General features: G+C 42.8%; 1 protein-coding gene across 1 annotated transcript in view; it reads left to right on the forward strand.

Moving 5' to 3' along the window:
* Positions 1-5,996: 5,996 nt before the first annotated feature.
* The window catches only part of DDX10 (DEAD-box helicase 10), a 163,554-nt gene continuing 154,403 nt past the window's right edge, over positions 5,997-15,147 (forward strand). The window contains exons 1-6 of the mRNA XM_048294748.1: positions 5,997-6,217; positions 10,637-10,697; positions 10,939-11,069; positions 12,758-12,916; positions 13,367-13,487; positions 14,621-14,810. Of these exons, the coding sequence (XP_048150705.1) occupies positions 6,035-6,217; positions 10,637-10,697; positions 10,939-11,069; positions 12,758-12,916; positions 13,367-13,487; positions 14,621-14,810 (845 nt within the window). The 5' untranslated portion in view covers positions 5,997-6,034. The remainder of the gene's footprint in view (positions 6,218-10,636; positions 10,698-10,938; positions 11,070-12,757; positions 12,917-13,366; positions 13,488-14,620; positions 14,811-15,147) is intronic.

The raw sequence follows: 15,147 nt of genomic DNA on the forward strand, positions 1-15,147 counted from the left end.
CCTGCCTGCAGTACTCATACTTCTCAGCTAAGCTGAAAAGGGATCCGGAGACCATGGGCAGTAGTTGGGAGAGACCCTGGGGGAGGCTTAGCAGGGACAGCAGGGTCCCTCAGGGCCCTGACATCTACTCTAACACCCATTTCTGCTCTGAACAATTCTGGCCATCACACCTAAAAATGCTCATTTAAAGATATTTTTCTTTTTCCAAGTAGGATTACTATTCTTCTATGTCATATTGTACATACTTTGGACAAATAAAAATTTCATAATAATTTCTTATAGGAACATTACCCCTACTAAAAATAACTTACAAATCTGACTGCCATTTCCATAATTTTTTCCCAAAATGTTCTGAAGCTACACCGTAGTACTGCAAATTTTACACTGAAGATTCATCCTTTCACTGTGGGCATCTCATTCAGAGATGCTCAGACAGAATATTCTCACATGGTTTCTCTCAACTCTCCTGAAGCACAGCAAGTAAGCCTTGGAAGATAAGAGTTTTGAGAGCCTCTTGGTTGAGGAAATTCTCCTAGCACGTGGTTGTTTCATTGAGAAGGGCTTTAGTGGTATTTCATTGACAGCTGGTACTTCTGGGGTCACTTCCTCTGGTTTGCTGACTACTTCTTTAGGTACATGATCAAAATCATGTGGAAAAATGGAAAGTAAGCAGGTTAGCATAAAACAATCAAGGATTTAATGTGAATGCCAAAGTTTGACTCAAACACATATGTTGGGGAAGATGAAACAGGAAAGCCTTGTAAATATGATTGCCTGACAAAAGATTTTGGGAATATGAAAACTATAGGCAACATCGAAATGAAAGCCACTTTTGAAATACCAGGTCTTAGTTACTGAACAACTAGAAAACAATGGTATGGCCAACTGAAGTAATCCCCTCTTGATGGAACAATACCCTCTGCTTGCAAACAGGTCCAAGGGTCAGAGCAGACCCTACTAGCTCAGCAGAAGGGGTCCAAAGAGTAGTTTTTAGAAGTTAAGATGTAACACTCTATGGTAATATAAGAACTCTTATAGGCTGTATGTAAATGCTATAGGATTTGTATCTTGTATTAGATTGGTTAGTGACAATTAGAATATTCAGTACAGAAGATGATTTATTGTATTGTAACCAGGACTTCAGACATTTCCATTCCTTTCCTTACTCCTGCTCTTACTTCCACTCTTGCTCTTACACTCTCTCCCTCTCTCTCACCCGTTTACTCTCTTGCTCTCTTGGGCCTGCTCAGAGCTGAGTCTACCAGCTCTGAGCAGTGCCCCAATACCCACGCCCTTTACAATAAACCGACTGTGTCCCAAGACCTGCCTATAGAGATCTCTCGTCTCCATCCGTCTCCGTCCCGACTGGACCCTGAACCCCAGAACCATAACCTACGCACATACAGTGATAATTTAAAAAAAATATTATTATCAAATAAAATCAACCCTTACTTACCTTAAACTCCTGTACAGATTTGCAGAGGAAATGTTTAACTGGAGTATGTGGTCTGTGAACGGGAGTCTATGTGGCTGCATGAGGCACCAGAAGAAAAGGTACAGCAGGAGTGCAGGGAGTGATGCACGTGCAACAAGTCAACAGATTATGACCAACCATGAAATGCAAGAAAGAATACAGGTAAGAATGGGGAACTGGCAAGATTTGGGTGTCAGGCCAACTGTACTAAATCCTTGATGTGAAAAAAGGCCCACGAGACAGATACAGAGCAACAGCAGTGTGGTACAACTCAGCTTGACCCTGAGGTTTTCTTAAGAGAGAACATCAAGGATACCAAAGATTGCGCACCACTGTCACCATTCAGGATGAACCCAGACAGAGTGATGAGGGCTTGACTGTCAGGGCACAGCAAGGGCTGGTGGCTGTGTAAGAGCCAGGATTTCAGCCTGGTAACGCAGCCCCTCAGTGAGGGAGCAGGGCATGCTCATGGGTGGCAGCTGTGGTCAACCAAGAGTCCAACTCATCAAACACGTCTGAGGCATGTCCAAGGTCAAGCTGGAAAAATCAATTCCTTGGTCAGGGAGAGGATGAGGATGAGAATCAGGATGAGGTCTGGCGGACATAATCAGGCTCAGATACAGTCATTGATGACTGGGCATGTCCACAGTGACAAAGCAGGTCCGAGGTCAATCCAGGAAGTCATTCTGCAGCTCAAGAGTCCCAGCCAGTGGGGTCTATGGCCAAGGAGAGGCATGTCTGTGGCTGAGCTGGGGACCAACACGACATATGACATAACTCAGACAGGGCCTGAAGCTGCAGGGTGGAGCTCTGCCAGGGTGTAGGAGGAGGACTGAGGTGAGGCTGGCCAGGGCCATTATGGTCTATGAGTGCCCTCAGGGCCCTGACCTTGATACTTGGTGTCCCTTGTCCTTCTCACCATAAGACACTCTTTCCAAACACACAGATATTCATGCTTATGAGTAGGAGAGATTGAGTATGCGTGAAAGTGAAATCTATGGAGAATGGCTGTTCCTGAAATAGGTCTTGATTAAAGTAAAAAATTGCTGCCTTCTTCTCTGTGGTCGTGTATAGGGCCTTGTTACTTTTACCATTATAGCTATACTCCTTTCATTTCTTCAAATTGCAAGAAAACAACTGTGCTTGAATCATTTATTTGTCATCTCTCTCGCTCAATCTCTCTCAGAAGGCCCTCTGGTTTTGCCACAGTTTTAGGGATAGTACTATTACAAGACAGCTGAAATATACACATTTTAAATGTCTTATTATAAATTTCAAAAGGTAGAATTTGTTCCTGTACAAAAGGGAAACTTTTACAAACCCCTGTCTGCTTCTCAGGCAAGCCCCTCAGGGTGAAAGGACAGCAGAGAAATTAGAAGGGCAGTTCCAGAGCCCTTGCTGGCTCCCAGACCTTCAGCCTGGAGCTCCATCCAGCATTTTACCTTGTACTGTGGGACACAAGACAAGGCCCTTTTGACTTTCTGTTTTCCTTTCCTCTTACCTAATGAGCAAATTAATTATTAAAAAGCATCAGCATGCTTTCATGCTTTTCAGATACTTTTCAAAACATTCATGGCAGCAGCATAAAAGGGGGTAGAAACAGGACAGCAAGCTATTGCTTTCCTTTTTTTTTTTCATTGAGGATTTCTGTCTGTCATGACTCACAGACCACTGCTGCTGTTCTGTTATGAAACAGGTGAGCCCTGTAGGCGAAACATAGACCAGGTGAGCAAAGACAGCATGTTCAAACACAACACTTTTACTGTACATTTACTTAGGAAAAGAGTAAACTCACTCTAGTGCTGCAACAGCAGGAACTCTACACATGAGGGTTTTTGCTTGTTTGTTTTTCTATTACAGGCAGACATAAAACGCTTAAACTGACAGCTGAGCCCTGCGACAGTCTGACTGTGCTAGACTGGGACTTTGTTTTGTATGTCAATGTAATGTGCTGTAACTGTGGGAAATATGAGCCACCCCCTGAAGTCCATCCTTTGGGGTGGATCAGCATCTCCTGTAAGCAGCTTTTTATGAGGTAGTTCTGGACAAAACCATTTTTGTTTCAAGAATAAAACCTTCAGTATCCTTCCTTATTCATCTGCACAGCAATAAACTGCAAGAGAAAACCATTGCATTCAAAGCTGTACCTGGGATGAGAGATCTCACTGGGGCATATTTAAGGGAGGTTTTTCCATTCCCTCCTGAAATTAGTAACTTCATGGATTCTAAAGGGAAAACAAACATATCCATGATCACAGGCTTCCCTGATCTTGGGGAGGAGAGAAAACATCTTTCAGTGATACACTCAACATATGTATGGCAAAAGTGGAGCTAATTAAGAGACACTCCCTTTTCCCTTGGCTTTCTGGAATTCCAAACCCTCATCACAGACAGTAATTATTTTGGGAGTCTTTCACTGTTCCCCTCATCATCGTGTTTACTTCCTTCTTATGCCATTGCATAAATATGTTTGTAATTTTCTCTTCCTGATGTGGCACAATAATTCCACAGCCTGTTTTTGTTTTTAATTCTGTGTGCTGATGAAGTGCTAAAACTGACTCAGCGAATTGTTTCTGGCCACTGAACAACTGCAGAGCAATGCAGACCTTCCTGTAGGGAGGGGTTAAGGATTGGTGAATGTAAAGATAGCATAATATAAATCTGCAGGTTGGTTAAATCTAGTTCCCTTGCAAGATATGTGCCTCTTACAGACACCAGCCTTACACCACGCAGTGTAAAACAACTCTCTCCATTTGCAGTTTTGCTTGTGACTTTCTGCCAACCCTTTGCATAGTTCCAGGCTCTGAGCCAAGGCCATTAAGACTGACTACAGTTGTATTATGAAGGGTCAAAGCACATGTCAGAGCTTAAATCCAGCACCTTAAACACGAGCCCCACTGTATGTCCTTCAACTGAGTTTTGATTTTTCCAAATCTGTCAGTTTTTCCCTGTAACGAATGAGCAAATAAAGCATTAACAGCCTTGCCACAAAACTCTCCCTCCTGATTCCAGCTTCAGAGTACTCCCTCCAGCTCTGGGGTCCTCAATACAAGTAAGACATGGACCTGTTGGAACGAGTCCAGAGGAAGCCATGAAGATGATCAGAGTGATAGAGCACCTCTCCTATGAAGACAGGCTTGAGAGAGCTGTTTAGCCTGAAGAAGAGAAGGCTCCAGGGAGACCTCGTAACAGCCTTCCAGTATCTCAAATGGACTTATGACACCAAGCTGAGTGGGGCGGCCGACACACCTCAGGGACGGGATGCCATCCAGAGGGACCTGGACAAGCTTGAGAACTGGGCCTGTGGGACTTTTATGAGGTTTAAGAAGACCAAGTTCAAGGTGCTCCACGTGGGTCTGGGCAACTCCCGGTAGCAACACGGATACAGGCTGGAAACAGATTGAGAGCAGCCCTGCTGAGAAGGACTTGGTGGTGCGGGCGGATGAGAGGCTGGACATGAGCTGCCAATGTGCCCTCACAGCCCAGAGAGCCAGAGGTGTCCTGGGCTGCATCCAAAGCAGCGTGGGCAGCAGGGCCAGGGAGGGGATTCTGCCCCTCTGCTCTGCTCTGGTGAGACCCCACCTGCAGGGCTGCATCCAGCTCTGGGGTCCCAGCACAGGGAGGACACGGAGCTGTTGGAGCGAGTCCAGAGGAGGGACACCAGGATGGTTAGAGGGACAGAGCACCTCTGTGTAAGGAAAGGCTGAGAGAATTAGGTTTGTTCAGTCTGGAAGAGAGAAGGCTTTGGGATCACCTAACTGCAGCCTTCCAGTACCTGAAAAGGGCCTACAAGAAAGCTGGAGAGGGACTTTTTACAAGAGCATGTAGTGATAAAACAAGGGGAAGTAGATTCAAACTAAAAGGCAGTTTTAAATTAGACATTTCGAAGAAATTCTTCACTGTCAGGAGGGTGAGACACTGGAACAGGTTGCCCAGAGAAGCTGTGGATGCCCCATCCCTGAAGTGATCCCTATCCAAAGCCAGGTTGGATGGGGCTCTGAGCACCCTGGTGTAGTGAATGGTGCCCCTATCCAGGACAGAGGGGCTGGAACTGGATAATCTTTAAGGCCCTTTCCAACCCAATCCATTCTACGATTCTGTGATTCCCCCGCACCACCACATTGCTGAGGACAAAACTTACGCCAGCACTATGCACATATCCCTTTTCTTTGACGGCTTTATTTTTTTTTCCTTTCCGTTTTATAATCTCTATCACAGCGTATTTTCCTTGCTGCGGCGCGAGCTCATTTCTTCGCGAACTGCGATTTTCCTCCAACACTCGCACAACCCCAGCCCGCCGGCGAGGGCCGGGGCCAGGGCCGGTGCCTCCCCGCGGCGCGCCCCGAGTGACGCGCCCCGAGTGACGCGCCCCGAGTGACGCGCCCCGAGTGACGCGCCCCGAGTGACGCGCCCCGAGTGACGCGCCCCGAGTGACGCGCCCCGAGTGACGCGCCCCGAGTGACGCGCCCCGAGTGACGCGCCCCGAGTGACGCGCCCCGGCTGCGCCCGGCCCCGCCCCGCCCGGCCGTGCGCGACCCACGCGGGCGGCGGGGCAGCGGCATGGGCCGGCCCGGCGGCGGCGGGGCCACGGCGGCCATGGACCCCGTGCGCAGCTTCGAGCGGTGGAAGAAGAAGTACACTCGGCGGACGAAGAGGCTGCGGCTGCAGCGCAAGGAGAGGAAGCGGCCCGAGTGGCAGGTGGAGCGGGAGAACATCGCTCGCCTGGTGCAGCGCTACCCCGAGGTACGGGCGGGCTGTGCGGGGCGGGCGGGCACGGCGGTCTGCGAAAAAGCGGCTCCTCTCCTCGGGTGGATAGAAGTGGGAGGAGGAGAGATGGCATCTGTGGGTCCTGGGCAGGCGTGGGGAGCCCCCCGGTTGGCTGGGCTGTTGGTGGTGCCTGTAGGTAAGAGGTGTGTTGGGTGACACTGCTCTGTAGCAGGTAGAGAGCTTTTACCGTCGCGGGGTAGGGATGATGCTCTGTTCTTTTTCCCCAGGCAGAGGAGGAGGGGCCAGTAGCCGCAGTTCCAGTGGTTTTGGTGGAGGTGACTGGACAGGCTGTGGAGCCGGGGGTAGTGGGACCTTCGGACGGGGGAGCTTGTGGTTAGGAGGGCAGCGAGGAGGAGGAGGCTGAAGCAGATGGTGGGAACGGTAGTGACCAGTGGCACTTGGCCCTTCTCCAGCAGTGTGGATGTCTTCATGTTGGGGATGGAACACGTTTGTCTCCATAGAAGATGCAGGACGGGCAAACATCATACTATGAGAATGTGTTGTTTAAGCTGAAGTCAAGAAATAGGTATTTGAATACCAGAACTGAAGTCAGTGGTGTTGGTGTTGTTACCCAGATTCCCTTGAATTCTTGTGGGAGATAGTCGGCTTTGGAATCGCGCTGATCAGTGGAAAGCACTGTAATTGTGAATAACGGGTCAGATGTGCTCTACCTGTGGTGCTGCTCTGCCTTCTGCCAACTTTTGCTGAGTTTGCAGGGCAGTTGTACTTGGTTATGCAGCGCTTGGTGCGGCTGGTAGCAATGACATTTTGGTGGTTGTAATTTGATTGAGCAGAAAGTAATGACAAGAGGTATAGAACACATCTGTTACCTTGAAGAAATCATGTTAGCTCCATTAGTTAAGATTCAGCAAGTTAGTATTCTTGAGCTTCATTGGATCATTTGCTTGACTGTTTGAAAGCAAATGAGATGTTCCTCTACTCCTAGCCTTGGCTATGTGAATGTCTATGGATGTTTCTGTGTCACTGATGTGACCGCACATGCATCTCTTTCTGGGCATGGGTGATAATGTCACTGTGGAGCTTAGGGCAGCATAGGTAGGGATGGCATAGTGGAAGGTTGTGTGTATTTTTAGAGGTTGGAGAAAAGAGGCTAGTAGCATTCAGATATGTCCATCAGAATTAAGACAGGGTAAACATATGCTTGTATTAGGATAGTTCTGGGGACTCTTGTTCTCAGCTCTGTTGGAGTTTTGCTGTCCTTTTGCTCTGCTATTCTCCTGCCTGTGAGCATACGATTGAATGCCCATCTAACTTTCTATCTTCAGTACTTCAGATATTCTTTTTTGGTTCCTGACAAGGTTTTCCACTTGGTCTCCAGTGTTTCTTCCATATTACCCTAGATCTGTGGGAGTGGGAATCGTGAAGAAGTGCCATGTGCTTGGATCTTCAGGGGTCTCCAGTGAGTTCTGCATCATGCAGATTCCTTAAGGACAAGGGAAGTAGAAAGCTCTTGGGTAAGCTCTTCTCTGTGAAGAGCGGTGACTGGGGTCTCTGGCACACAGGCTGTGTGTGGGTTAGATTTACATGTGCATGGAATAGTGGTAGCACGGCTGATGGATGCAGGATGATCCAGCTTGGCCTCCTGTCCATCATTTTGTGTGTGAGAATGACTGCAGTGGATAAACAAGATAAAATGAATAGTGAAGAGACAACCAATATACTTCTTCACTGAATTTTTTTTTCCATTTGTTGACAGATGGCAAGTGTGTGGCAGCACAGATGGAAAATGTGAAATTTAGTTCCAATGTGTCCAAATCATGGGACCATTTTCTGTGTTATATGTTCATAGACAAGCTATTTTCTGTTGATTCAGTGACTTTGTTTTCTGTCAGGCCATTGATGGACATGGTCTTTTCCATCTAGTTGTGCTCATGAAAAGCATTAACAGCCTAACTGATGTGCTGGGGAGCTGTTTGTGCAAAATCCTTTCTAGTCTGCTCTGTGTCAAATTAGTTGAGTTAGATCAGAATAGCACTTGAGGTATTTGAAATGAGCTGGCTGCTCTCATATGGAGTTGATTAGAGAGAGCTCACAGTTACAGGTTCCCAGCAGATGAGCAGAGGTAGTAACTTTGGACAGGGAAACAAACTAGGTGGAAGTTGGAGGTGTTTTCCACTGGTGCATGTAGATGTGGAATAGGTCTATCAGAAGACCTACCTCAGACATCAGTCCTTCTTATGCCTGCTGTTTGGACATGACTTAAAAATGTATCAGTACCTTTGGAGTTTAAGGGTACTACAACATAACATTCCTCTGCTCCTGGAAGAGGATCCTTTGTAGGGCAGAGAAATAATATAGGAAGCTTTGTGACATGGCCTTTCCTAACATTCCTTGCTCTTTTAATACTGTTCTCACTTTTTTTTTCTTGGACATCTTTAAAAGAGCTAGGCTTATTCATGTAATGATTTTTAAATTGATTTAGAGAAGTTAATTGTGGAAGAGCAGAACAATATTTGTCTTCTTTTTTGATTAATACATCTGTTCTTACTGGGTCATCTAGAGTTAAAAAAGAAGTTGACTACTGAAATACTTTCATCATTAGAACAATTTCAGATTGCTGCAATAGCCCATTTGATGTATCACAAACCTGTAAAAATCTATCCCTTAAGTTGCATATAATCAATTGCATGAATTCTTTTTTGATGTTAGTGAAACACTTTTCCCTCCTGTAGGCTTACTGTTTTCCTATGCAGACAGTCTCTTGGCTGAAATTAAACAGCAACTGTATATATCATTGAGTTGTAAATATTTAGCATGCAAAATAATGAAGAGTGGGAATTGGCCCAATATTTCATGTGATACATAGTATCTTCAAAATTAGGAACTGAATTTGGAAATAGTTGTCAAAAATTCCAATATGTGAAAGTCAACAAAAGACCTTTTTTTTAATGGTGATTCTAGTAGGATTTTTTCCCTCCTCCAAAATAATGTTTGACAAAAGTTTATTTGCTCTGTTAGGACACAGTGAAAGCTTGAAATCTACCTTACAAGAGCTTTGCCTTGAAATATGTCAAAACCAGGTTTTAATAAGGGTGTTACTACCTTTTACCTGCTTTAACCTTTTATTTATAGAGATTAAATTCATGTATTAAGTTACTTGTCTTGATTTTACTGGAGAGAACTAGGCTGAAAAGAGTAGTGTTGTGATTTAGATGCTTTAAACAGCTATGACCCCTCAGTTTTCTGTAATAGGCAGAGGCTGTAAAAAGTTTGGTATTTCAAGTAGACACAAGGCTGATCTGACAGCTCAGTAGCTCTTCATCTGAGGCCTTCTCTGGAATTGTTAACTCAAGATGTCAGGAGGGTCTGAGGACTGTTTTGCTTGGTCCCTGATTTGGGAGATTTCTGTTCAGCAGTTTGTTAGAGATAAACACTACCTATTAGAAATGCATGAGTTGTGAGTTCCAAGTTTGACATTTAGAAATCTCAGTTTATGCATCTTAGTCAGCATGGATTCAAAGCTGTATAGTCTACCGTCTTTTTCAGCTCAGGCTTTATAAATACAGTAGTCTCTATTCTTTTTTCCTGAGTTTTGTGGGGTTTTTTTGTCCTGCTAGTATTAGTTATGAACTTTGCCAGTGAAAGCTGCTCACATCTGTTAGAACAGCCTTGAAAATACTACATTTTTTCCAAGAGCTCTACTTGACACCTCATCTTTGTAAATAATTGAACAAGCTCATGGACTCAAACACATGCTGTTGGGGACTCTGTGTGTGTGTGTGTGTGTGTGTGTGTGTGTGTAATTAACAGCTCTCAAATATGGGTGCATGCAGAGAACTAAATTAGTAGGTGTCAGGACAAAGAACTATTTTTTTAGGTTTTGGCTTTTTGTTTTTTTTTACTGTGTAGGACAGCTCTAAAAAATTAAATACACTGAGTGCTAGACGTTGGTGAATCTGGTGAGTTTCAGGACATAGGGGAGCTCTTCTTTTCCCAGTCAGGTGGATGTAATATTTCTGCAGCTCTGGGTGCCCAAATACACTCTTCAACAAGGATGGGCATATATTCCCAGTAGATCCCTGCTTGGGGTCTGAAAACACTGATCTGAAAAGGACATTTGAGCTCTAGTAAGGTGGAGACCAGGGGCCTTCTGAGGTCCTCTTCAGTCTAAATTGTTCTATGATTTCATGATGGTCTGAGCTTTAAATTGTGCTATTAGCCTGCATTATTCAAGTATGTCATTACTTACTGAGTAGTTTATGGCAGATCAGTAGTTTAGCTTAGGTCAAACTGGTATAGGTTGCCTGACTAGCTAACTTGAATCAGGTCATACTGAACTACTACATATTTATGTTAACACCAACTTGTAGAATGCTGTTCAATTCCTCTCTTATGGTTAGATTGTAAGCATTGATTAAAATTATTTTGTTTCAGATAAATGCAAGTGAAATCCAAAGATTTTCAGATTTTCCGTTGTCAAAGAAAACCCTTAAAGGTAAGTATGGAAGTTTTCTTTGGGAAATAATATAAGTAAAAGGGAATGCATTGCTTATCTGCATCTGAACATTTTTCTTTAAACCAAGTTTTAGGTAAGTATTGCCATGTACAGCATTTTCTAAACAGAGCAATGCAGTCCTGCAGGCCAGACAAAATGAAATAAAGTTTTTTTCTTTCTTTTTTTTTGTTCTTTTTGCCCTCCCACACCCTCTCTTCTCTTCCCACCCTGCAAATACTAGGATTGCAAGAAGCTCAGTATCGTGTGGTAACAGAGATACAGAGGCAAACCATAGGTTTGGCTTTACAAGGTAAAGATGTACTTGGAGCTGCAAAGACTGGATCAGGCAAAACCTTGGCCTTTATTGTTCCAGTAAGTAATTTACATCCTTCTATTTGTACTCAAACCAAGTTATCTGTGAAGTATTGATGTCAGCTTAGGTTAGTAGATCCTGAGAAAAAAGTTACAATTCAGCTGTTCTGAGTGTTTCAGGAAAGCCAAGATACTTAGGAATTGAATAAAACTGCTTGAGCTTCTGAAAGAAGTGTATTTTTTGTGCTAGGAATATTCCAAGACTTAAAAGTTTCGTTTTGATCCTTACATTAGTAGACCTTGTGTGATTTAGGAAGTGCTTTGTTTTTCTCTCAAGAGTGTTTTCCTGGTGCAACTCTAGTTGTCCAATTTTTTTTGGCATTTGAAAACTAGGTGTATGAAACAGATTGGTGGATTTTCTTCAGTTCCTTATATTTTCTTAGATGAGTGGCTTTCACTCCCTTAAAATGTTACAGTTTGGACTTTATATAGCAAAGTTAACCTTAGTGATTGTGGACTTCCATTTCCTTGTCTTTTGTGAACTCCTTAGAAATCACTTGTAGGTGCAAGCAGAAAAGTGGGATGAAAAGCCCTGTCATGGATGTACATGTCTGACAGTTTTACTCAAAGCGTCATGATCTGCATTTCATTTTTTCAGTTTAAAAGTATGATTGAGATGTGCTTAAAGTGTGCATAAAAGTGGATGCAAACCGCATCATGTTGTGATTAGATGAAGGGGAATTTTTTTTAGTGGAGTTACTCTGTTTTAAACATTACTTGCATTTTTGTAAGCATAAAATTCTTTAGAGCCTATTTTGTCAGTAATTACTGTCAGGGAGCAGTAGTAGGTGCTTTGAATACCCTCTCTAGTAAAGAAGATTTATACTTTATGCTGCTTTTTTAAAAAAAAAATCTTATTAGTAGAGAATAAAAAAATGTAGGTGGCTTCAAAAGTCTTGTGAATTTGGGGAACAAGTGAGATTACTCCATTAGTTAATCTAAGAGTAGAAGTACTTTGTTATACAAACCTTATTTTAAAGCAGTTTTAGAGAAGAGGGCTGCGAGAGGAGCTGAAGAGATGAAGAGTGGAAAAAAATTAATTGTGCAAGTATGCTTACCAGCTCTCAGTATTTCAGAAGGCTTCAGATATTCATACCTGTAAAGTCCTTGTGTTAGGATTAGCTGACTAATACGGTGTTTCTGCAGTATGAATTCATAAAAGGACGAATAATCCTGGTGTGAGCTGTATGGCAACTTTAGTTGGAATGCTCTGTATGTAATATGTGGATAGTACCACTTCAAGTCTATAAGCTAGAATTAAAACTTCAATAATTAATGTTCTTCCAGGTGCTTGTTCTGTTCCTGGTTCCCACAAAACCTTAGGAGCAGAGAAATTTCTCATATTTTTCAACACTGATTTCTATTGTCATATAAATGGCCCAATTTCCAGAATTTAACAGGATAGGATTAATTGTGCAGTAAAGTGTTTATGAGTTTCCACCCATTACTTTCTGTCATAGGTTGGTACTGGAGAATTTTGCTACAGCAAGTATCATTACCATTAGTTAGAATTTATAAGTCATCAAACTATGTAGAGTGTGTACTGATATTTCTTCACATCATTCTTTTAATTAATGTGGCTTTGTCTTGTCTTTTTTTTTTTTACGACACTTTTTGTTGACCAATTTGTTGTTGCACGTTTTTCTTCTGAGATTTTTGTGATGATAACACATTGTAATTGCTTTCAGGCTTTGGAACTCCTCTATCGCCAGCAGTGGACTTCAGCTGATGGCCTGGGGGTTTTGATAATATCGCCTACGCGGGAGCTGGCGTATCAAACCTTCAAGGTTCTGCGGAAAGTGGGGAAGAACCATGAGTTCTCAGCTGGCCTTATCATTGGAGGAAAGGTGTGTGTCCTCTCTTGGAGTTTGCTGTATGGAGGCATAGTTGAGTGCTGTATTAAGTGCTAGTTTAGGAAGGAAACCCTGGGCTCAAAAAGTCAAGGAGGAGAGTCTTGATTGGAAACCTATCAGTGACCCACTCACTTTCTTCTGTGTATTCTGTGTCCTTTAAAGCTTTTGCATATTTAAAATCTTCTCAGTGTCCATGACTGGATGGACCTTCCTGCTATGTCTCCCAGGACTATCCTGTCAATTTAGATTATTCTGAAATACTTTTTCCTCAAGCCACAGGTGTGAGCATGCTGAAGAAATGGTGCCATATCTGTGGGAAGAGGAAAGGCTGCTCCTTGACTATTCTTTCTAAAAGCTATTAATAGGTTAAACTGACCTGACCGTCTCTGGTACTGGACTTCTAGTCTGAACAACTAGAGCCATGCTGGTTTAACTCCTTTTCAGGATCTGAAAGAAGAGTCTGAAAGAATCCACCACATAAATATGCTAATTTGCACTCCAGGACGGCTTTTACAACACATGGATGAAACTTCATATTTCTATGCATCTGATCTGCAAATGTTGAGTAAGTTCTTTAAGTACTTGAAAGTAGTCAGGAATATATTGTAGCAGCTCATAATTGTGTGCAGCACTTCCTTGCATAAAAAGTTTATTCTTGTCATGGTATGTAGATGAAATGGGATTTGAGCTCATACATATTCAAATTAAATTAGAGAACAGCAAAACCTCTTTCTTGTGTGTACTTTCTCTGAAGCAGTTGCTGAGCATGCCTTCCTTAAGATGATAAGAACAAGCAGGGGCTTTAGTAAGGAACCCAAACCCCAATGTAGTGTCCCGCATAATCCTTTATATTTGTCTTTACTAATGCTAAACTTCCCTTTCTGGTTATGGCTCTTGTGTCTTTCCTGACATGATAATTAACTAGCTATATAGAATATCCACTGCAGCATGTGTATTTTGGACCAGTTCTAGAAAACATTTTTATTCGTGTTTTAAGATAGATTTCTGCTCCTTTTATTCTTTTGTTTGCATTGTTAACATTGTTTGTTTTCATCCTTCCAACCTGAACAAAAATTTTCAGTGTAATGAAAAGGTTTGCCTTCTACTAAGAATTGCATAATCTTTAGCATAGCTTGAGGAACTTAGAAGCAATTAAGAAGCTAATGAAGCTGATAAAATGTGAAATCATGCTTGCTACACTTAGTACAATTCATGGCAGTTAGACAAGATTTGCATTAAATGTAGGCTCTTTTAAAGCTTTGTCTCTGTGCTACTTGGTTTATACCCTGTATTTCAATGGTAAATTCAGCTTAGGTACAGGAGAGTGTTTTGCTCTGTCACCAGTACAACAACACTGTTTTACATTCTGTGCTTTTATTTCAGTAATAGGACAGGGAGTCTGTTTGCAAATTGCCAAACTGTTTATTTGAGATGCTGATCTTTTTGCTTCAGCATGTGAAATTGACGGCTGTAGTGCACAGATTATGGGAAATGCTATGATTTCTGTTGCAGGTTTTTTTTAAAAACATGTTTTATGAAGTACAGGAATATCTAAAGAGAATTCTGTCATGTACAGTAATTAATTTACTCTCTGCACTTTTAGTACGGATGGAATTTTGTGCTATGTGGATTTAATGTAGGTTTTTTTTAATAACTAAATCTAAAACCATATTTTCTCAAATTTATCCTTCAATCCAGTTCTTGACGAAGCTGACAGAATTCTAGACATGGGGTTTGCTGATACAATGAATGCAATCATAGAAAACCTGCCTAAGAAACGCCAGACTCTGCTTTTTTCTGCAACACAAACAAAATCCGTGAAGGATCTTGCACGGCTGAGTCTGAAAGATCCCGAATATGTTTGGGTTCATGAGAAAGCCAAATTCAGGTATGTTGGGATTTTTTTTTTCTGGGGAGGGTTAGATAGTGATCCTACTTAACTGCTTCCTGACAATTCCCTGAATCAGAGGTTGTGTTGTGCATCCATCACTGGATCAGTGTCTGATCCTGCTTGTGTGCCTTCCTGAAAGCACAGAATTTCCAAATAAGAGGGGACTAGCTCTGACTGAGTTACAGGGAGATTACAGGGATGCCGAACCTGTGCTTGTCTTGTCTCCTCAGGCAGATTCTCAGACTGAATTTTTTTTTCCTCAGGAGGAAGCGGCAGAGTGGATTATAGCTAGAATCCTGGGTCTAGGAGCACTCAGTTCTGAATTACTCCTTTT

The sequence above is a fragment of the Corvus hawaiiensis genome, chromosome 2, assembly GCF_020740725.1.
Source record: "Corvus hawaiiensis isolate bCorHaw1 chromosome 2, bCorHaw1.pri.cur, whole genome shotgun sequence".
NCBI lineage: Eukaryota > Metazoa > Chordata > Aves > Passeriformes > Corvidae > Corvus > Corvus hawaiiensis.